Raw genomic sequence first — 25,026 nt, 5'->3', positions numbered from 1 at the left:
ACCATTTAATATTATATGCACTTTATATTTGTTTATCATTGGTCATATATCATTTTCATTGTATAAATATCATTATATCATCTATATTTTTAGTTAATTTAAATCATCATACACATCGTTTATTAGTTTATGTACAGCTGTATGTGTATGGTGTGTCTGTTGGGCTGAACCTTGGGTCTAAAAGTAATAATAAATTAAAAAATTAATTATAACACACACATTGCAATTAATATTACCTTTAATACCTAGACAATTTAATAATTCAGTAATGAAATATTAAGATCTGACAGACCCTGAAAGCAATTTTAACATTTTCATTTTCTATGCCATACTTGATACAACGATAAATGCATTAAATGACAGATTTGAGATGTCGAATGATCATACAGACATTTTTCAAATCGTATATAAAATAAGTCACATTAAAAAATATGATTTACAAAAATTGTTCTAATCAGCAGTTGAAGCTAACTGATCCTTCGACAAACCAAACTGATAGAAATGGAAAGGAGCTGTATGAAGAACTAAGAGCAATCGAAATTTATTTAAACTCTGAAATGGGTCCTGTTGAAGTACTTGAATATATTTGTAAAAATAATTTATCCTCAACCTGCTCAAATTTAGTAATTTTAGTATATGATGTCCAATGTGGCAGCTCTTCCTTATGCCTCCCCCCTAAAAAAAAACCGAAATAAAACAGCAAAAAGACGTGTATTTTTTTTTACAACTAATGTGTAGTAATTGTTAAACTAAAAATGAATCTAACTTTATTGCTGGCAAAATTGTCAATAATTTTATCAAAATACATTTTTTCCATCAGTCAAATCATGGTATTGGTCATATCTAGTGATTATGTCTTGAACTGTCCCGTAAAAGAAGAATAAATCTTCACCTTTTTGCTTGGGTTCTTTTCTTGTGGCTAACACGTCTTTGAGGTTCTGCACTGTTTTACTTAGAAAGTTTGTCCTTAATTTGATGCCCGTGCGATCCGCACCAACCGCACATTGCTAGCTACGCCTCTGTTCCTAACTTACCTAACTAGGGAAGATGAAAAATATCAAGACATGTTAGTATTCCCTCAATTTGTATCAAATCAATAATCGCTTTGAGTGGACTTGAAGCATTCCTTCCAATTCTACGAGCATACGAGATTTTGCTAATAAGCAATGTCGTCATTTCCGATCTAAAGAGGCATGTATGATAATGTATAAGGGCCTACTCATCTGTTTCTATGACCGACAGTCAACGAAGGTGTCATGTGGCACAACGAAAAGCCACACTTACTTCCCCAGGGTTCATAGGTGTCCTGAAAATCCAGAAGCTTAAAATGCCAAGTTTTCAACTCGAGACCTTCTCGTTTCGGAAGCCAAGCTTTACCTTTCAGCCACCACACCCACTTACTTAGTCGTAGTAGTAAATCATTTTGTTTAATGCGCACTGTTAATTACTTGTTTTTATTTTTTTCGGATAAGTCCGTACTTTTGTACCAAGACTGCATCAGTTTGAACAAGACGAAAGAACACAAAAGTTGTATGTTTTTATCTTTTTATACATCACCCATGAATCAAAGATTGAAACACACACACATGCCATGATCAGAGAAGTAGATCTAGATATATCTAATTAGTAGAGCATATCTGTAACAGTATAACATCAAGATCCACACCTAAACTCTGATACTTTGATCAAGAAAATATATATAGACCTATCCATGTAAACGTACACTGTCTCTTAGATCTACTCTAATTTCTATTTTATTTTCTTCAACTTTGTTATGCAAGTACTAGATCTAGATTTACTATGATTTAAGTGTAGATCTAAAAGTAGGCTCTAGATTTAATTTAGAAGTAGAAAATCTGCATCGTTTTTCTGGTAAATTCTAAATCTCCATTTAAAGACCTCATATAGTTTATAAAGTGAAACCCTTCAGTTGCTTTTCAAAACTAAGAAGACTTCTATGATTTTTAAACACTTGAATTTGTGTTTTCATGGTCAACAATGTTGTTTCTAAAAGCATTGAAAACAAAAAAAGCAACAAATAGTCTCACAAGCCTAGTTTGAGAATTCTATTCAACAACTTGTAATGTCAGAATCACGTCATGTCTCTGCTGACGCCTCCTACAAGTCGGTACCTGATATTGAGCGCAAGTACGATCAGGTCTACGACGCCGAGAGCCGGACGTCAAGAACGAAAGAGGAGTCCAGCAGCGCGAAACTTGTGAGTGAACCGTCTAAGTCATTAAGCAAGGAGCAGACTCCACTGTCGAGAGAAAATGAGGACTCGACAGTTATGGATCCGTTCGATACGACTTCCATCTTCAGCGACACCAGCGACATTTTGAAAAGACTCATCAACCCGGAAGAGCTTGACGAGAAAGCCAAAAACGAACTTTGCTCTTACATCTTTAGAAACATCGTGGGCACAGATTTTGTTTTTAAAGGACCGTATGGCAAAAACATAGGTACGTGATACAATACATAGACATCTAGGTCAATATGAAGTCAAGCTTTATTTTGTGATACATTAGTATGTTGAATGATACCTGCTATTACGTCATATACATAAGGAGCAGACGTGAGCCTATTTTTGGAGTAGAATTTACATATTTGCTTAGCTAAAGTACTTATTGCTATTTTTCTTTAAAAATTCCAGCTTGCACCCACCCCTTTCCCGTTAACACAAATTGGGCTAAAACTCTGTGTGAGCCCTTAATTCGAAATGCCTACTAAGTGTATTATGAAGTTTGCGGGGCATGCCCTCCGAATGAATCGCGTGTTCCAAGAGTACCAATGACATAGAATGAGACGAGAAAAACGCAAACAGATACGTCCTCGTATACCATGGCGCCGCACCTTCACGGCGAACCTCTGAGAAAAACCTTAGAGAAGAAACTCAGAGAAGAACCTTAGGAAAGTTGATACCAACTGAGAAGAGGTTGCAGACATTTACTGGCGACCATTTCAATGAGTGCAATGGTTTGGGAGTATTTAAATGTAAGTACGTTGTAGCCAACATGGAATTCAGTAGCGTAATTTTTAGGGTATTATTATTTCCATTTTTTTTTTCAGTGACTTACTTGGATTACACAGCATCTGGAAGGTAATTAGCAAATTGTTGTTTTCTTTGTGTTGTATGATGTGTCATACAGGAACAGTTCAATGCAGTGGCGTGCCGGGGTGGGACACTAGAAGGTACTATATAAAATATCATACATTTTGATCGCTATACTCGTTAAGATAATGTGTAAGTTTACTGAGATATAATAATCTTTAAGTGCCGTCATCCATGACAATTTATTTTCTCTGCTAATTTTCTTTGTAGGCCTTTATTTAGGTATGAATAGTGCATAGCATCGTTGTAACCAATTTAGCCTGCAATCATTCTCAATGACGCGTTTGGAATATTGGCCGTTTGTTTGCCATATTAGCATCGAGCATTAAATTTACAAATAGTTTTTTTTTTTTAATATTTGTTTTACAAGAGGTTTTCAAAAGTACCATTGAAAAATACAACAACTCTAAAAAGTTTCATGTAATCTTTAAAGAATATTATATATATATATATATATATATATAAAGTTCTTTTTTTATTATAAAAAAATAGTTGCCGGTAATCAGTGATGGATTGCCTAACTTTTAACTACTAATAAATTAATAATAAACGTTAAAATACAAGAAAAGTAATATTTTTTCCCCACATTGAAGAAAAAGGTGCCGGTACGCCGTACCGGTGCTATATATAAACTCACTGTCTGGTACACATTTTTAACACTTTATTTTTCCCACTAGTCAGTTCTTGGACGAAGTTACAAAAAAGTAGCTATAGGCCTATAAATAGTGTCAATTTATTAATTTTGTTTCGAAAAAGGGAAATAAATCTTACAGAATGTTTATGTGTGTGTGTGTGTGTTAATGTGGGATTCTTCTCCTTAGATAATCTAATTATTTCTAAAAGTATTTATTCTATTTTTCGCTCGTTTCTTTTCTTACCACCAAGGCCGCTGAAATGTTTTGAAACCTACATTCGCTATCACGTGATGCCGACCTATGCAAACACACATACAGAGGTAAACTATAATGCGGCCCAGACGACCAAGTTCCGTGAAGAAGCCAGGTAGGAGCACTTGTACGACTGTGTTCTTGCATATCGAATAAGAAATAGGTATAATCATTCATTATATTGAAATCTGAAAATAGAATATTGTGATCTGACTCCATTCTTTCATATCAGTGTAAATATTAATTATGTTGTGCAGTTCTGGATTTTGAGACTCGATTGTTTCACAGAAATATAATTAGACTCTCGGTCAAAGCCTCAAAAGATGACGCGGTCATTTTCTGTGGAAGTGGATCTACTACAGCCATACACAAGGTTATTCACGCCATGGGCTTAAAGAGGTCAATGACGTCAATGCTGGGGCCGGTAAGACTAATAACACCTTAGTTTGTAAACTATGTAGTGGGGCTGGTAAGGTTAATGACACCATAGTTGGCCAACTGTTTTGTGGGGCCGGTAAGGTTAATGACACCATAGTTGGTCAACTATTTTGTGGGGCTGGTAAGGTCAATGACACCATAAGTTGTAAACTTTTTAGTGGGGCCGGTAAAGTTAATGACATCATAGTTTGTAAACTATTTTGTGGGACCGTTAAGGTTAATGACAACATAGTTTGTAAACTATTTTGTGGCGCCGGTAAGGTTATGACAATTTTGTTGTGGTATGTGTAGCTGAGAGGCAGAAACCACCCGGCTACCTATCAAGGAGGCTCAACTTCGAAACACGACCCAAGCTGAGTGCTGCGCACCTAAACACAGCATGCAGACCTCACAGACACCCCCCCCCCCCTCCTTCACTGGTTCACAAAAGAGCTTGGACAATATCGCACTGAGTATTCTAAAGCATGAACATTGCGTTATACAAAAAGCAATATAAAAAACAACAATAAATTAGAGTTTACATACAAACTTTTGAAACTTGAGGGTCAATATAATTATCTCGTATCAACACGGACATTGTAGTCATTACCACACAGTATGACGTGTGCTATATGTCAGCTTATTTATATAATGTGGTACGTTTATGTTGAATATTCGATTAACTGAACAACATTGATAGCTATAAAACTCGCGATGTCTTCATTAATCATTACTTACAATTTTATTAGTATTGTACTGGGCGTCTTTTATTGCATGTTTAGTTAGTTTAGTGCACTCTAGTCTAGTCTTTTATGAACATGTCTAAAGGAAAGGGGAGGGGTTGGTAGAATATTTCTGTGTTTTATATCAGCGTTCAGCTAACTTAGCTGAAGTCAAATTTCGAATTAGAAATAGCCTAGCCTTCAAAGGGATTCCATCTGAAGTACACTCTAGAAGCTGAACATGCCAGTCTGCCATAAAGATTGGAAAACTAGCATCTGAAATCTAAACAATGTCCGCTCTAACACATTCAAGATACAAGCATTACGTGTTACCTTAAAGAAATAATAGGAGGCGTGGTGGTTGAGTGGTAAAATGCTTGGCTTCCGCACCGATTGGAATCTCAGGTTCGAATCCTGGGATTTTTAATTTCTGGATTTTTAGGGCGCCTCTGAGTCCACCCAGCCCTAATGGGTACCTGACAGTTCGGGATAAAGTAAAGGCGCGTTGTCGTTGTACTAACCACATGACACCCTCGTTAACTGTGGGCCACAGAAAAGGATGACTTTTGCATCATCTGCCCTATAGATCGCAAAGTCTGAAGGGGGATCTTTACTTTTCAGAAATAATGAAGAAGAGTGCAGCATTTAAAACATGAAAGACTTAAGTTCGATTGCAGATTGAGACTTAGAAAAGACAATTTACAGCAATATGTTCTCTAAACAAATAATTAAAAAAACAACTAATTACTAGTGAATTACATCAGATTAACAAAACGTTGTTTTAAACGAAAAGTGAGTAATTAAAAGAAACACATGGAAATATTTGTTAGTTCAATATTTGTTTTTGTTTTTTTCAGACTGTATTTGTCGGTCCATACGAGCATCATTCAAACATTTTACCTTGGATTGAACTCAAAGCTAATGTGAGTACTTTAAAAACAATCCTTGAATCTGTAGTATTGACCTTGATTCTCGCAGTCCTCGACGGAGAGCCTCACGGGAAGAAGCAACAAAAATAGTTATATCTACATGACATTTTATTTTATTTGTCACTCCCTGGTCTGGGAAGGCGAAATTTAGAAACAATTCTTGTAAAAAAAAATGATTTCAAATAAAACAATTCTATTTACTGCTAAATAAAGAATCTCGCAGATGGCGGTCTATGATATTCCTCTGGACAATGAGATTAATAATCTTAATACTATCTAAATATCCTTAAAATCATTTGGATCGTCCATTTCGCTAAGTAAGGCGGCCAATCCTTCTCGCTAATGTGTCTTATACATTCCTTCTCATCAATATCATTTTGTGTTTGTGATTTCGTTTGAAAACAGTTAGCCTACACATTGTACAAAAAAAAACCCTCCTTTGTTACAAATCTTGTATTGAAATTTGCTTTGTTTAAAGGTTATACGAATAAAGCAAACATCTCACGGACTTATAGATCTAGAACATTTAGAACAAGAATTAAAGGTAAATATTTGTAGTGGTGTTTAGCGTTACTCCTTTAAATAGCTGTCTTTTGAAATTCAATTCTCACTACATGCTTATTTTTACACTAAATTCTCATTAGATTCTTAGTTTTACACTCAATTCTCATTAGATTCTTAGTTTTACATTCAATTCTCATTTGATGCTTATTCTTACATTCGCACATACAAAAAAGCAGAAATAATAAAGGTCAACATAAAAAGACAGATTTTGATAAACTATAATGTGTTTTAATATTATTTTTCACAAATATATTACACACTTTTAATGTCAATTAAATATACATTTATTTTAATAGAATTGAATCAAAAATCGAATACTAACTTTCTATAAGATTATTGAGCCGAGCCTATGCATGTAACTATAATCAAATTTCTCTTTTACATTATATACAAGATATAATAGAAATACTAAAATGTGAAGTACGTATAGCTTGCACTATTTCCTACAGATTTTGTTTAGTAGATAAATGCAACTAAGCCGATTTCTTTGATTCTGGTATAGAAAAAACGTTGCGGCTCTGAAAGGCTATTGATAGGCTCCTTCTCAGCTGCCTCTAACGTGACTGGTATCCTCACGGACACTGTGGCTGTGTCCATCCTTATGCATCAGTATAATGGCTACGCCTTTTTTGACTTTGCATGCGCCGCCCCTTACGTGGACATTGACATGAACTGTAAAGACAGAGGGTAAGTAGTCAATAAACAAAGCGCAATAGACTGAAGGTAAATAGTCGATAGAGGGTAAGTAGTCAATAGACAGAGGGTAAGTAGTCAATAGACAGAAGGTAAGTAGTCAATAGACAGAGGGTAAGTAGTCAATAGACAGAGGGTAAGTAGTCAATAGACAGAGGGTAAGTAGTCAATAGACAGAGGGTAAGTAGTCAATAGACTGAGGGTAAGTAGTCAATAGACAGAGGGTAAGTAGTCAATAGACAGAGGGTAAGTAGTCAATAGACAGAGGGTAAGTAGTCAATAGACAGAGGGTAAGTAGTCAATAGACTGAGGGTAAATAGCCAAAAGACAGAGGGTAAGTAGTCAATAGACTGAGGGTAAATAGCCAAAAGACAGAGGGTAAGTAGTCAATAGACAGAGGGTAAGTAGTCAATAGACAGAGGGTAAGTAGTCAATAGACAGAGGGTAAGTAGTCAATAGACAGAGGGTAAGTAGTCAATAGACAGAGGGTAAGTAGTCAATAGACAGAGGGTAAGTAGTCAATAGACTGAGGGTAAATAGCCAAAAGACAGAGGGTTAGTGTTGTAAATAGAGTTTACTATTCAGTTGAAGCCAGATTAAGATTTTTTAGATTCATCTTTAGCTGATGAAGTCATTTGCTGTTGTTGTTGTTGTTGTTGTTGTCAGTGTTTTGAATAATGCCCAACTTTTGACATTTACATTTTCATCCTGCAAATTCAACCTTGAACTGTCTCAGTGAACTGTCTCAGTGAACTGTCTCAGTCATGTAAGATAGATGAAATCGTTTTAAACCCGTTGGAGGAATATTTATAAACATCAATAACAAAGATCTATTCATGTACAATCATTTTTAAAGCGATATAACGTATTCTATCAATATTCAATCCATTGATTTATTCACCTAATTAGTTGCATTCATTCTAATAATATATTTAGATTGAGCTGTAGTTTACATAATTGCACAGATGCACATATTGATTTATCATCAACGAACTGGTATTATATACTTTAATACAAGCGATTCTTTCTAAAAGATTCCGTTGTTTTTTTTTTTAAGTTTATTCTTGTTAATTTGTACCAAAAATCGAAATTCTTGTTTTCTTTCAGTGATCTTGCTTACAAAGACGCTATTTTTATTTCTCCTCATAAATTTATCGGTGGACCTCAAACGCCAGGCGAGTGTACCTAAAATACATTGATTGTTTTTTTTAGCCACCGCTGTGAATGATATGTTTTACTTTTATAGCACAGAAACTGAGATGATTATTAATAATACAAAATTAGCTGTAATTTGATGACATCTACTACATCGTATAAACAAACAACCTCTGACCGACTGTCATTGTGTGTGTTGTGATATAGCTTCAGACAGATACTGCAAACTACTCTTTAGGCTATCTATTCGCTCGACACACAGAAATGAAATCAAGCCTAAAGTCTTTCTTCACACCATAATGAACTCATTGTTTCCAATGTGCAAACATCCAAAGGCTTTCTATATCAGTGTAGTAATACAAAAAATACCGATTTAATCAGAAGATGTCAAAGGTTTTTCTATTATCACCCAACTCATTCAAATCTACCAGCTCTCGCCATCTTAACTTAGCACGTGTCTCCCCCTTTCATCAACTGGCACTCCCATTTTATTTTATTTCAATGCTAATAATGGCTTATATCAATCCACTTTGTCTGTCTGGGAGACATCTTGTACACGTTATTTCTACCTCTTCCCGTTTTGGATCAAGTTGAAACTTTTTACAATTATTAATTGTCAACGACAACACATGAATCAATAAAAAAAATACCAATTAGTTAATTAATTATTATTTATTAATAACTTTTGGTTTATATAGGAAAAGAGGGATAAATCTAGCATTATTGACCTTTATGGCAGTAATTATGCGTTTCTTTCCCTTATATATTTTCTATTTATTTATTTATTTTTTTTTTTTAATTTATACTTTCCTTGTTTAACATATGCAATACATCATTCATCTAATAATAGGGTAATAATAGCATCTTTGTCATGGTACTGTACATGACCATTAATATCAGTACTATCAATTCAGAACTATGCTAATTAATCATATTTATACAGTTAGTGCATTTTATTTTTATAAATGTGTATAATATTTTTTCAAACTAGGACTTTTGGTGGCAAAAAGTTGGATCTTTAAAAACACATACCCTCATGGTGTTGGAGGTGGAACAGTAGTATTCGTAAGTAGGTTTCTTTTTTTTTTTTTTGATTGTTTGTTTGACTTGCAAAGAGACTATTACAAAATTTTTAAACGTATCACTAATACGTAGATCTAGTATTGTTAATAAATTTTATTCCCTTTCTTCCAAATTTTCTTAGAGTATTTTTTGAAAGGATTATTTTTGCACACAAATGTGTGTTTCTCTAGTGTATACACCCGAAATGGACTAATGCAGGAGTGGGCAAATTACGGCCCGCGGGCCACATGCGGCCCGCCGAAGTGTTTTATGCGGCCCGCCGACACCTATAGAAATCAGGTGTGCCCACAGTATATACTTATAAAAATGCAAATATTAAAAATAATATCTATATACATTTTTAAAACTGTCTCATTATAAAAGTAAACGAATATTATGCTTATTGGCTATACATCAACACACTCGATTCAAGACACAATCTCTGAGTGTTGGGTTGGCTTGAAACCAGATGATAAGTGTAACAACTGATGGAGCTCGATCTTTGACTAAGAAAATTTTTTAATAAAAAATATCCCAACCATAAATTCTAAACAGGAAAGTTTGCACAAAGCTGCATTAAATTTCAATTTTTTGGAAATGGTGCAATATCAGTTAAATAAAGTAGAACTGGATGTGTTAACCAGGGGTAGTTCCGATTTATGAACAACGTAATCCAATGTATCCGCTAGCCTAGTACGGGCAAGGCAAAAGAGGCATAAAATTTCAAGGAAGAAACAGTTATGTTACTTGAAGGACCTTGACTGTGACTTTGTTATCAATATTTCTAATGAATAGTGGAAGACAGATTTCATGTGTTTTATAATTGCTATTGCAAGTGGTTGTTTACATATGAAATGTAAATGTTAAATCTTTTCAAACAAGGCTTTCCCATTTCTACAAGCAAGCAAAAGAAAATAGTTTTTGTCATTTTCCTTTGCTGAAAGGTGAAGCTATTTATAGTGAAATAATTAAAAGTACAACACTTATTAAGATTCCTTAACTGTGCAATTTATAAAAGCAAAGTTTAAGACGTCAAGAACCAGTCTTCAATACCATCAGCTCACCATTTATCGCAGAAGCTGATTCAGCTCCAGAGGACATAGTCCAAGCAAAAAGAAGCTCAAGTCATTATTACCACGGGAGTCTTATGGGTGCTAGAAGCTGTATTTCCACACTTAAAAAAAACTTTGTATGTGTTCTTCGTTCTCATTTTACATGTTGAAGAGTTCAGATCAGTAATCCTATATCTGGGATGAACCGCGCAGTGGTTTCCAGATCAGGCAGCTCTCCGAATAGTCTTTGGAGAGTCTTGTTCGGGTCTCTTGATTTAGTATGCACCATTGAAGGGACATGGTCAGCATTCTCTGGTGGTGCTCCACAAGGGCAGGTTTCGCTCGTCCCGACATTTAACTTCCGAAACATATATTATTGTCTCATTCAGTGATCAAACATGTTTTGTGGAAACTAAATAAGTATAATCACTGGTCAATGTTGACTGACTGTAATTTGACAGCAGTCACACACAGGGATAACAACTAGTAAGCTAGTTCGACAGTTCCAGAACATTATGCACGAGTGTAAAAAGTAAAATACTGCTTATTAAGTACAACTGTATATTTGTGGGGATATTGTGATATAAAAAGACATTTGTAATTTTAAAAAAAAATCGTAAAATTGATTTCAAAATTGCTAACTCTTGTCGTAATTTTTTTACGTGGAGTTTGAAAAAAAAAAGAAACGTGAATATAATACAGTCTAAATAGGAATTAAAAGACATTCTACACAGTTAGCGAGCGTATCTTTCTAAGATATATATATATATATATATATATATATATATATATATATATATATATATATATATATATATATATATATATATATGCGGCCCGCCATTCCCAAACTGTTTTTAATGTGGCCCTCGATACAAAAAGGTTGCCCACCCCTGGACTAATGGACCTCTTTCACCAATCGTAAACAAACAACATTTAGCCACGTGATTCTCTATCTCTTCTATACAAATTACGATCTAATTTTAATAAACAGTGGCTATCACGTGACAGTTTTTCCCCCCGTTGTTTTATCAATATTATCACGTGACTAAATGTTGTTTGTTTACGATTGGTGAATGAGGTTCATTGTTTTATTGTCTGACCAGGTGCGGAGACAGAATCACGTGTATTTCTCTGAACCAGAACACAAAGAAGAGGGTGGCACCCCGGCCATCATAGAGTCTATCCGAGCAGGCCTGGTGTTCAAGTTAAAGGATGCCTTTAAACCGAAGTTCATTATGGAAAAGGAGATGCAGATGATGGAGTAGGCGTATTTATTGATTTAGGATTGTAATTCGTTGTTGTCATAATATCAGTGTTAGGTAACGATTTTGCGGATGGAGCACTTCTTAAGATGTTTAACTTTATGAAGATAGTCATTTGAAGATTGATTATATTAATAAGTTTAGAATAATTGAGCCATTTAAGTAAGCACCAAGATTTAGAAAACTTTCTTAAGATTTAAAAAACAACAACAATATTTTTTTTATCTTATCTTATAAAATACAGACGTTACTAAAAGACAAATGATTATGTCCTACTTGTCATGCATCTAGTCATGCATGTTAACCAGTGACTTAGATTCTGCCAAGTCATTGGTTTTTCTGGATGGCTCAGGCAACCCATTCTATGCTCTAATAGCATTATGGAAGATGGAGCATTTGTACAGATTGGTCCTAGCATATGGAACAAGGAGTGTGCCTTTTTCGTTGTGTCTTACTGAGTATTTTATTAAGTTTTTGTTTTTGTATTTGTAGATTATGGTTCAGTGTTTTATGTATAATTGCTATTTTTGATAGTTCTTTTATCCGATCTTGGATAATAAAATAAGAACAAATGTATTAATGTAGGCCTAAATCATTCAAAGGAATGGTGTCAAGCTACTCTGCTAGGCCCGTGAACTAAGGACTATAGTAGCCTTTCAACACTACTCATTCTAGTTGATGTTAATCGTATAGGAGCTAGCCAGATACCATTTCATTAACACTTTGAAATTATGAGCCGAACTGTAAATCGAAGTTTATAAGCAATCACTTGACTGTCTTTGCACAACATCAGCATGTGCACGGTGCATTGGGTGCATACTATTACAGTGTCCAATCTATGTAAACCCCACCCCACCACCCTAGTATCTGGTGCACTCTAAAATAGTGATCCCTTTACTAAGAATAGCGACATATCACACTCTGCACTATATCACTATGAGCATTCGACCAACTTGTGCACTATTTAACAAGTGCACGCAAAATCGCTGTGTATTCTACTTTCGTGTGCGCTCTAAAACCTGTGTATTCAACCATTTGGTGTACTCTAACTGCCTGTGCAGCCCTACATTCTTTACAATGCTACACCACTTTTAAGAAGAACATTCAGACTTATCTATTTAAAACTTTTTTAGATTAGTTTGTGTTTATAATGTTATTACAGCGCCTTGAGCCTATATTTTGTTTGTTAACAGCGCTTTATAAATAAAATTATTATGTTAGAAATGAATGAGTAGTCATTCTCTGGCGCTGCCAGGGTCGAGTTTCGCTAAAGAGAAACAAAATTCATCGTAGTCCCTTTAACAGTTTCCACTGAATAATTTTCTGGTGATGTGGCAGGTCTGCAGCAGTACCGCCCTCTGACAGGCAACGAGGATGTTCCTAGGAATGTTTAGGGTCTTGAAGGTGTCTGTGAGGTCAGTTGTTATTATTCCCTCGGTTGATATAACAATGGGGTATATTGTTATTTTGGACAATTTCCATAGACGCTTAATCTCCAAGCCTAGGTTCCCATATTTTCTTTGTTTTTCTATCTCAGTTTTTCTTAAATTATGAGACAGTGGTACGGCGATATTATTATTATTATTATTATTACAATGCACACTCATAACTATTTATTTTTCAACCCTATGTGCTTTCAACCATGTGTTTACTACGAGAAATACAGGTAATTGAACCTTTGTTTTCATGCAGCTCAATAATGTTATGCTTTTCATTTTTTTCATTGTGTGCTGCCAATTGTGCAGATTAGCCAAAGCATTATGGGTGGAACATCCCAATATCCTGATACTAGGAAACTTGAATGTCGACCGTCTTCCAATCTTCTCCATGCTGTTCCTCAACCGTCTCACCGGTCGTCTTCTCCATCACGACTTTGTCGCCATGTTGATGAACGACCTGTTTGGAATACAAGTACGAAGTGGCTGCGCATGCGCGGCACCATACGGGTTGGTGAGTAGTAAGATCTACTTATGCATGAAACTTAATGCTTGGAATGTATTATTTAAATTTTAAATAGAGACAAAGCTATAATCCTTCTGAAGTTCGTCTCACTTTTTTAATGTTTATGTTGAACATGGGAAAATAATCAAGATTGAAGCACACTTTTCTCTACTTATAATTCGGTATGGTTTAAAAAATATCTAAGCATTTAGCAAAACCAATATACATTCTGAATTTAACTACGTGTTAGTACAAATGATCATTTATGGATTCTCCTTTACAGCATTAAAAGATTTCAATAAAAATATTGAAAACTTGATTCTATGGCTGATAATTATTATTATCTAGCTAATTTGTTTTTTCTAGTGAACAGAATTATTGATAAGCTAGATATTTAAAAAATATATTTGATGTTTGCGCCCTTTTTAATAAGTTTAACTGCAAAATTAAATGTGTAAGCTCTTTTACTTTTAATATTTTTGTGTGTTTAGTTGGTAACAGTAAACAATTTTTTTAAAATGCCCTTCTCTTTGGATTAGTTTCTATATATATTGAATCATTTCTCCCTATCTCCCCCTTGTTAGTTTCTTTAAGTTTTTCTTTAGGACACATTACAACGCCCCCACATTTTTCCATATGACATTTGAGTTGTCAAAATCTCTTTCATAAATGAAGATGGTTACGTCCTGGCCCAAACGACGGGAGATGACGAAGGGCTGGATTTGAACCCGGGACCATCGAGTTGACAGTCCGGAGCACTTACTACAAGTTCAGGAAGACATTTGTTATGGTTGTGAGATAGACTTATGTTAATTCTTAGATTATGGCCTACTTCAGTAACAAGATAACCATATATGATCTCAGAAATTAGCTATGGTCGGAACGATGTCACCCACACACCACCTCTCCACGTTGTAGATATATCTAAAGGAACGGCAATTGACAATGAAATTTGGGATCAGCAGCGTCGCAGACTCTGCCAGGATGTAGCATTATGTGCTATAAACTGCTTAAGGGTCACCGGCTCCTGACGTTTCCTCAGGGTTGACTCGGAAGCCTTTCCCGTTTTTTTTGGGTATAGCTACAAGTCAGCAAAGATTTGAATTAATATTTTTCCTTTTCCTAGGTGGGTAGCTAGCCAAGGCTAACAAGGGTCTTCTGCCCAAAGCATACTGGTTTAGGCACCAGTTACTTGCCTTTATTCCTTCTTATGTTAGTGATAATAGTATTTTTAACTTTAACTACCTTTGTAGCACTTATGTACATTTTTAAAGTAAAGTTTCCTTTTCATACCTTGCGATACATAGGGCAGATGATATTAAGGTCATCTGATTCTTTGGCCAACGGTTAACGAGCAGGATGTGATGTGGCCAGCACAGCCAGTCTTCATCAAAATTCGAACCCAGAGCCCCAGGTTTGGAAGCCAAGTGCTTAACCACTCGGCCGCCGCCCCTAAATTTTATATTTAGGAGAGTACTTATTGCCATTACTACTTTCGGATATGACAACTTGATAGAAGATAATCTTAATTATGAGTATAAACGCTTAAAACAAACACGCATTAAGACGTACGTTTAAAAGTTCTGGTGTGTTTAGGATCTGATCGGGATGACAGAGGACATGGCCAAACGATTTGAAAACTTCATCACCAAAACTCCGGAAGAGTACCGTAGCCAGGAGTTTAAAGCCTTAGAAAATGAAGAAGAGTCAAGAAAAGACCAGAGCTTAAAAGAACAGAAACATGCTGGCCCTCACGTGCCCGCCTGCGCGTCACACACAAAGGCAGATAATATAGTTTTCAGGTAGGCAAAAGTGAGAAAAAAAAACAGTATTTGAAAAAAGATTTGAATGAGACATATATTGTAAATCTGTATATATAATTCTCTGCGTCGCCTAGCCATGCGGGACAAGACCCACGCACGCCGACTCTCTAACCCTCGATGAAAAAGTCATGGAAAGATAACTTTTATTTCTGGAAGTCGGACTAGAGTTAACCCACGTAACTTTCGCGGCGACAGAAAGCGCGGCTCAGAAAACAAAAAGGAGGGGGGGGGGGAGAACAAGTAATCGTCTCTGTATATATAATTCTCTACGTAGCCCAACCACCCACCCCATTTGGACAACTGTCTTTTAGGAAGTGTTCAACCGTCACTAAATAGCGGCGTATGCAACGCCGCGGGTCGTCTCGTAAGAAATTATATTATAATTATCAAATTGGTTTTTGAAGAGCAGATATTTGTTGCAATTTTTACATAGCTTATATCAACTCACACTGTCTGTCTGTGTGGATATTTTTGTACGTTTTTTTTTCTCCCACTTCCCATTATCGAATGAAGTTAAAATTTGGCACAATTACTGAATTATTTATAGTGGAAGACCAGGGGCGGACTGGAAGTCAAGGCATTTCTATACAGTGCAGCCCACAAATTGTATATCATATAATGGGCATCCTATCATACCTGTCCTCATAATCATTATGTTACATTTGATAATGTATCGATAACTGAACGCATGCATATAGTGAACTTTATATCTTTATTACAAATATAGGTCTTATGTTGCTTTTGATTGCTACGTGAGTAGGCCCTAAGAGGATGCCATAGTGGCTTTCATGCAGCCCTTTCGGTGGCCCTACCAGCCCAGTTGGTAACCGGCCCAATATAGCCAGTCCGCCCCTGTGGAAGACAATACGCGAATCATTTAAAAAAATGAAACAACCAATTATTTAATCAAGTAATCGTAATAATCTTTTATATAGAAAAAGGAAGATAAACCTTGCACTATTAAGTAATATGGCAGTGATTGTTTGGTGATTTCCATAATATAAGCTTTGTCTTATACAAAGTAATTTTTTATAAGTATTTTCCTTTAAAAATAAATCCACTCAATTCATATTGAACAACATATGGCTGTTAATTCCTTCGAATGTGAATACTAATTCCTTAATTCAGTCCTTCACAGCTTGCCAACTATTTCCACAATGTCATTTCAGGCCAGGCTTTGTCCGCCTCAGTTTCCCTTTCTTCTTATCTCAAAGTTGTTTCTCCTTTGTAATCAAGGCCATTCTGTTGGTAGCAGACAAGGGATGGCTCTTGCTACCACTGGTAAGTAAGCCACAATAATGAGTCCTCACCTAGATGTGGACAACTATTTTGCACAAACAAAAGATCACTAATATAGTTGTGCATTCACATTTGAGAGGAATGCCCTAGACGTGGGCTATATTTTTAGAAATGGAAACATGGTTTAAGTGTCGGGGGGGGGGGGTCACAGGAAGCCCTGTCCACAAAACTGTGCTAGACGGGCTATTGTCCCAATAGTTCATATTTTACACGGTTCCGGACACATTCTCTTGATATGTAAAGTGACATAATTAAATTACACATAACTTTCTTTTATATTTTTTTTCAAACAGTGTTGTCAAATAAATAAGAATAAGGAGACATATTGCAGTGCCATTGTATAAGTTGATTAAAAATGCTTATTAAAATTTAAAACAAACAGAAAACAGTTTATAAAATTTGAATGATTTGACAAAAAGACTATTTGTATTTTATCCATAGTATGACTTCAACAGGAAAACTGGGAAATGGTGGTTCCGCAATGATCAGGTAAGTTTTTTTTTTATCTATAAAGGTTGCAGTTACTAAATTTAGACCAATTGCGTCCTCTTTTTGGGACCCCCTCAATTTAAGAAAACAAAACAACATATAGAAACTTGAACTGACGCAAAATTGAGCCGTGAGATATATAACATACGAATATTCACATTTTATTAGAGTAGCATCATAACTAAAATTACAAAATTTAGAGACTTAGACACAACTTAATACACTCAGAGAACACAGAGATAAAGGCACATTTCTTATTCCTTAAGCTAGTACAAATTCATACAAGTGCTCTTTCTTCCCTAGCTCCATTAGAGCATGGAATGAGTTGCCATGAAAACAAAGGACTTAGCAGAGTTTAAGACTAGAACTAACATGCATGACTAGATTAACAAATGGATACGCGAAGAACGAAATTATCTTCTCCCTTGAAGGAACGTCGCTATTTATATATTAAAAAAAAAAGATCTACAAGATAACTTTACCAACACCATTACCAACACCATTACCAACACTAGTTATTGCATAGGGGACTAGGGAGTAGAGCACGATTTCCGAGCCGGAACAGTATCAAGTTCGAATCATGGTTAGCATTGGATTTTTTTTTTCCATTCGACGTATTTTTGTGGGCATCCCTTGACTCAATCTAGCTTTCTGAACTACCTCTGAGGCTGATATTAGTTATGCTTGACCGTTGGGCCGGCCACATGACACCAATCGTCAACTATTTTGCCACATAAACAGATAAATTCTACATTATACTGTCACAAGGTCTAGTAGAAGAGGTTACCTACAAAAATCATTAGTTTTGTATATAGTGAAAAACTTTTCCGGTTTCAGCTAATCATTTCACAAATCATAGATTTGCGTAAGTTTTCAAACTGCATGTATAATTGTCATAATATAATTATTCCTACATTAGCATTGAAAGTACGTTCTGAAATTTTAAAACAATAACTTTGTTTTAAAAAAATGAAGCATATGGCACCATCCAAAAGTTTGAAAGACGTTAGCTTCCTGCGAGGTCGCTTTGACATCTTAGAACCAGAAGACGACCTATCTGCAGGCAAGCCTTTCTCTTGGCAAAAGGTCATCGAAGACAACGCCTCAGCGACAACCATGTCATCGTTGAAGTCCAGCGAGCTCAAGGGATTTAATTATGACGTAAGTAGGCATTTCTGCTTCCTTTAAGTACAGATTCAACTTGGCCTAATAGCATCAAATGACAGAGAGAGTGCGTGAGTAGATAACACTACTATACTTTCTAGCACTGGGATAACACTACTATACTTTCTAGCACTGTCTTTTCTTGACATTCAAAAAGAGCTCAAAGAAACGATAACAATTATTCAAACGAAGCTCATACTTTCAAAATAAATGTATTGTTGGGGGTCGGGGGGGGGGAGTTGGAATTCAACTTTGCAAAATGCATTGTTTTCCCTTTATGTCTTAAACTGATGGTCTGCGGTGTCTAAAACCATACATTGCTTGCCTAACGATTGAGGGGTGGGAAAAAAAAGAGTAAAACTACTTATATACAGAAACAGATGACCATCATCTGTCCTATAGACCACAAGGTATGTAAGGGGAACTTAACTTTTACATAATATAATATAATATAATATAATATAATATAATATAATATAATATAATATAATATAATATAATATAATATAATATAATATAATATAATATAATATAATATAATATAATATAATATAATATAATATTCTGGTTCTTAATACTTGTTACTTTTTCTCTCTCACGCACACACAGAACTTAATAGTTGTGATGAACTCAATTCCTCAGTTGGGTCAGTTTACTGTTAGCCAGTGGCGTAGCTTGGGATTTGGGGGCCCGGGGGGGATTTCAAATTCGGACCTCCCTCCCGCATCCTAGCTACGCCACTGCTGCTAAGACTAAGACTAAGACTAAGACTAAGACTGCTTTATTGATCCTTACGGAAATTTGTTGTGATTACAAGATTTATAATAATTTCCGGAGATTTCCATGACTTTTTCGTATATTTTGCAATTTCAGGAGATTTCCTGGAGCTCCTGGTAAATCAGGCGGCCGCGGGAAATCTGTTATAAGTTATAAAATGGTTTAATTTAATAATTTACACCTAGAATTAGCGCGGGTCCTTTGAAAGTGCGGGCCCAAAGCGGTCGCATATGTTGCATTGGCCTAAGGCCGGCCCTGCCAAATAACGGCGTATGCTACGCCGTGGGTCGCTTAGTTACCATATAATTCAGTCCACAAATAGCAAGCTATCTGATAGGTATCTGGTCTTACCTGTCCTCATTATACAATTCGCGGTGGTTCAATCGGACTTTTGGGTGCCGACCTAATGGTCATTTGCTCAAATGCTCACCTGGGCAGTCCAACCCTGGGTGCATGCCTAGATATCACCAAATATTACAAAGAAAAAACTCGACCTTGACATAAACCCTTTAGGCCTATATTACTGGAGGCAAGTGCTTGGCTTCCGAACCGAGGGTTCCGGGTTTGAATCGAAAGATTGTGATTTTGAATTTCGGGATTTCAAGGCGCCCTTGAGTCCACCCAGCTCTAATGGGTACCTGACATTGGTTGGGGAAAAGTAAAGTTGGTTGGTGGTTGTGCTGGCCACATGACACTCTCGTTAATCGTGGGCCACAGAAAAAGATGACATTTACATCATCTGCCCAATCGATTGCAAGGTCTGAAAGGAATACTTTACTATTACTGCAATCAATAGAAAAAAATTAATGCATCTTTTATACTCATTAGGAAATACTGCAAAGAGCTCAAATGATCTTTGATGAAGCTAACACGGTAAGTTCGTTTTTGTACTGAGTGTACCTTTTCATCAAGCGTGCGTTCAGACTACGTCATTGTTCTTTAATTCTGTACTGAAAGTGTTCCTATGATGGTAATATGTAGGCGCAGTGGCTGAGTGGTAAAACTCTCTGCTTCCGAACCGGGTGGTCCCGGGTTACAATGCCAGTGAAGGCTGGGATTTTTCATTTAAGAACCTTTAGGGCGCCTCTGATTCCACCCTACTCTAATGGGCACCTGAGTTTAGGAAAAGTAATGGCGGTTGGTCGTTATGCTGGCCACATGACACCCAGTGTGTCACAGAAACAGATGACCTTGGCATCATCTGCCCTATGGGCAGTATGATCTGAAAGTGAACTTTACTCTCTCTCTCTCTCTCTCTCTCTCTCTCTCTCTCTCTCTCTCTCTCTCTCCTACGGTAATGCGACAGTTTTTGTGTAATCAGCAATGGTAGTAGATCTATCTGAATGTCTATCTGTTAAGAAAATCCGTATAAATTTTAAAATATGTTGGTTCTGAGTCAACTTTCTCTACAACTGCTTGGTGCTTGTTTATCGTTGTAATCGACTATCACTTTTATTTAGACCGTTAAGTCTTTAGTTTTTGAGCATGGAGTCTTCGGTTCCATTCAAATATTAGTTTACATTAAACTGCTAATAGATCGTTGAATTTTTTAAAATAGTTTTTTTTTCCCCTTCTCAAAAAATTACTGATTTAGACAAGTGTTTCAATGAATATATATATATATATATATATATATATATATATATATATATATATATATATATATATATATATATATATATTCAATGATTATTCAATTTATCATTATGTCGTATAGGCCTACTATCAAAGTTAAGTAAAGAAATGCATTTAAAGGTATATGGCATTCTCTGGAGTCCAGGATATATGGCTGCTTGGTCGTATGTTATCGTTCTGGACTGTTGTTCGATAGTTACGATGGTCGCTGGTTCAAACCCTGACGCTGCCATCCCCCGCCGTTCTTCTGGAGGTTCGTGCTAAGATGTTGTCATCTTCAAATCTGAAGGAAGATCCGAAACGCGTAAAAACCCAAACAATTATTCGTGGTCAAAAGGCGCACGACGCAAGCACTCTGATATTTTAATTTTAGTCACGTGTTTTGTTTGGTTCTCTTATGCCTACTAGCCGGGTCTTTTTGATTGCGCTGACCAGACGAAAGAGTTCAAGGATGAAGCTGAAGAACTTCGATGGTTCATGTTGCCCAGTGAAGCTGCGGACATTGTCAATAAAAGAGAGGTCAGTAGTCTACGCCATTTAAGATTTCAGTTGTATAAGCCCTTTACAGATGGGTTAATAGTGTAGATTTTTCAATATAGTTTAGAAGAATAGGACCCAACATCGGGAAACTGAGTATATCAAACTCTATTTTAAAAAATTCATTTCAAATCATTCTTGAACAAATTTGCTAATCGGTAACATTTTTTCATGGTCGACGTTTTAAAAAGATCAATAGTTAAATAGTCTTGTCCAGGCTGGGTTTCTGTTCTTTACAGTGTTTATGTCAAGATCAATATTTTAGGCAAACAACTGTAACATTGCCAGCTCAACTGTAGTAGCGACAATAGTCAATAAGTCGGTTACTTTAGATGGAAAGGGAAGCTGTACAGAAGAGACTTGAATAATACTTAAAGACAATTTTAACTAAATTTCATAAGAGGAAAGGTTACTACTACCAGGTCCTACAGCCTTCTTATCTGTGACTAATTTAATTTAGGCTGTTCTAATGTATTCTTCTTTAGATTTATAGAGATCTAGATTAAATACTCTAGTTCTTTGTAAGCTGAATGTTGTTGTTTTAAATCAGTTACTGTATTTCTATAAAATGTACTTGATCAGCCCCCGCCTCCTTGTTCATTAGCACCGCCCACAGCCTCACTATTATATACCACGCCTAGGTAAAGTACCGAAATCCAGACGAGTTCCCCTTTACGCCAGGTCGACCCACGGAGGAACTCGTAACCTACCAAGACAACCGGAAACACTGGTGGATCCTGATAGTCTGTGCCCTGGTTGTCATGGCCCTTGTTATCGTAGTGACGATGGTGATCATACAGACGACAGACAACGCCGGAAGTGAGGCCCCAAAAGCACTATCGAGCAATGAAACCAAACAGAAGATTTTGAAACAGAAGATTTCGGAAGGTCCTCTGCTCAACTTGAAATCCTTGAGGAACATGAACAAAAACAGCACAGAAAATAAAAACAACGAATCTCCAGCCAAAGCCTTCTTAAGCTCTTCCAGTCACGCGACCTCTACGCAGACAACCGTGCAACATACGTATATGTTCACGGGAAACAGGACGGACCCCACGTCCGCAGAGAGCACCGCTCTAACCTCAGGATACATGACCAGGATCGAAAACTCTTCGGTGGCTTACAGAAGCACAAGCAGCCCATCATCGATCAGCAGGAGCAACCCATCATCGATCAGCAGGAGCAACCCGTCAGCAACAAGCACAAGCAACCCGTCACCGACCAGCACGAGCAACCCGTCACCAACCAGCACAAGCAACCCGTCACCAGCCAGCACAAGCAACCCGTCATCGACCAGCGACTTATCTACAATTAAGACACAGGATTAAGGACATCGATCTACATATTACACAGACAGAGTTGACTGGTCCACCAATTAAATGTTCCTGCTTCTAAATAGATACTCTATCTGATACTACTTTCCCAAATGTATTTTTATTTATTTATTTGTATTAGGCTACTCAAATAATATTTGATTTTCATTTTGCTTTAGTTTACTAGTCTACGAATATATTAAGCCAAAGGGTAATGGGGGTCTGAATTTTAAGCATTCATGAAGTATAAACACTTTTTATGTACAGAAAAGACTAGTGGTTACGCTTCTGTGTTTTTAAAACAGCCAATAGTTTCCATTATATAAAGCAATACAATCATAAATACATGTAACATAGATGTTACTATTCTTAGGTGTACCATGAGGCAGGTGAAATAGGATTTGCTTGTTTCTATATCAGGAGCTTTACGAAAAAATAATTGTGCAAACTATTTCCACCTCAAGCCATTGTATTGACACTCTTTGAGTTATATCTAGGAACATTTAGGTGCTCTGGCCTAAGTTGCAGTGACTGGTGTATGACAAATGTGATTTTAGAGACCCACTAGATTGTTGTTGTTTTTTAAAAAGCCTACAATTTTATGCGGCCCCTGAAGTTGATGTGTCTCCTGTCACTAGGTCATGTATCTCGCCCCCGAGTACCTTCCTTTTTTTCCTGAGGCCCTGGAAGAGAAGCTGAGCGGTAGTGACACCCGTTTCAAGTACGCTCCTGATCAAGAGATAGTGGACCAACTGGTGTTTGAAGACGGCCCATGTTCTAGAATTTATCGCTAGACACAAGTGCCAGCACTTCAATCGTTTGTTGTTGACTGTCAGTCTAGAATCTAGACAATACTTTATGTATGAATCAAGGAAAAAAAAAACTATCGAATTCGAAAAAAAAACACCTTATTGTTTATTAGTGAGTGTGAACGCTAAATCTGGACAGAACTATGTTTTGATGTTACCTACTATGAGCTGTTGATGGTATGCTCGTAACGGACAAGGCGATTGTATTGATTTTTTAAAAAAGGGAAGTAACTATGTTTATAAGTAACTATTTATAGCGGCTACTTGTGGACTGTAAATGCACGTATGATAATGAATAATTCAAAATGTAGCTAAAAATTGATAGTAAGAAAGAGAGGATGAATTGTTCCCTAGTCTTAATATAATTCACGCCAACTTACTGGAAATAGTTCGCTTCATTACTATCAATTATCATTGCAGAAAACTTTTGTTTAAATCATTTTTTTTTTCATACTGAATGTGTACACCACTATACAGATTAGTTGCTCATCAGTAGTTTGTCTGCATGTTATTTATAGTACCATGCCCCTCCATGTTAGAGTTCATTCCATGGACAGACTGGCACTTTTATCATCTTTCATAAAGACATCATTTTCTAGTTTACATTTTATTAATTGTAAAATGAAAAGATATATACCTTAAGTTTGAGACTATTGAACTATTTCTTTGTAATCCTAGAAGATAGTTTCAGTTGTTACTAATGATGTTTGCTCGTGTTTACGGATTTGCAAAACTTCAAAATAGTGAATAATAAATATCTAGAATTGACATCTAGATTTTACGAATTTAGAATTATTAACGTTCAGTTATTATTATACGTTTTATCATTTGATGTCAAACTTTGTTATAGTTGTATTTTAATATTCAAAAAGTTTTGTTTGTGTTATTAGTTGATGTGTTTCTGACTATGGCAGCGCGAAGGTAGTATTTTTTAGGACCGAAACATTGTCCTTATCCTTTTGTGAGAAACGACATCAGTACTTATGTTTAAGAAATGAAAACTAGTAACTAACGCTGTTTTCTTTTCTAATACTATAGGAACTTTTATACTGTTTTCGCGTGAATCAAAATGTTACTGTGAAGAAAAATTTCAATACGCTTTCGTCAACGTGATTCTAGAGTGCTACCCGTAACGTTAGAACTGTCAAACTTCTCCTGAATGAGGTACTATCGTTCTGTTGAGGTCTTTTACGTGAATAAAACAGAATCACGGACAATGGTCATCGAATGGAATGGCCAAAACAAATGTGTGCATGGGAGGGGTAACGTGACAAAGTGAGCCGTGACAATTAGATGCAAGGAGACTAAAATTCAAGTGTTTTGAGGTGGAAAATCAAATCTATCGTAATAGATACTAGAATTAGTTGGCCAATGGAATGTA

At 36.1% G+C, this 25,026-nt stretch overlaps 1 protein-coding gene across 3 annotated transcripts; it reads left to right on the top strand.

Moving 5' to 3' along the window:
- Positions 1-1,507: 1,507 nt before the first annotated feature.
- On the top strand, positions 1,508-24,415 carry LOC106066453 (uncharacterized). 3 transcript variants are annotated; one of them, XM_056039272.1, is made up of 18 exons: positions 1,508-2,462; positions 3,070-3,100; positions 3,998-4,114; positions 4,288-4,423; positions 5,996-6,061; positions 6,546-6,611; positions 7,134-7,318; positions 8,432-8,499; positions 9,471-9,544; positions 11,700-11,857; positions 13,604-13,808; positions 15,396-15,601; positions 16,792-16,903; positions 17,363-17,410; positions 18,386-18,571; positions 20,180-20,224; positions 21,395-21,505; positions 23,475-24,415. In XM_056039272.1, exons 1-18 carry the CDS (start codon positions 2,084-2,086, stop codon positions 23,628-23,630), a joined length of 2,349 nt encoding a protein of 782 aa, XP_055895247.1. In that variant the 5' UTR covers positions 1,508-2,083; the 3' UTR covers positions 23,631-24,415. The 3 variants fall into 3 exon arrangements, with proteins under 3 accessions (XP_055895247.1, XP_055895245.1, XP_055895246.1); XM_056039270.1 differs by having other exon boundaries at positions 22,165-23,615; XM_056039271.1 differs by lacking the exons at positions 1,508-2,462; positions 3,070-3,100 and adding an exon at positions 3,111-3,192 and having other exon boundaries at positions 22,165-23,602.
- The last annotated feature ends 611 nt before the right edge of the window (positions 24,416-25,026 follow it).

This window comes from Biomphalaria glabrata, chromosome 8 (assembly GCF_947242115.1).
Source record: "Biomphalaria glabrata chromosome 8, xgBioGlab47.1, whole genome shotgun sequence".
Classification (NCBI taxonomy): Eukaryota; Metazoa; Mollusca; class Gastropoda; family Planorbidae; genus Biomphalaria; species Biomphalaria glabrata.
The sequence above is the reverse complement of the archived record's forward strand: the minus strand, read 5'-3'. Positions and strand labels throughout refer to the sequence as shown.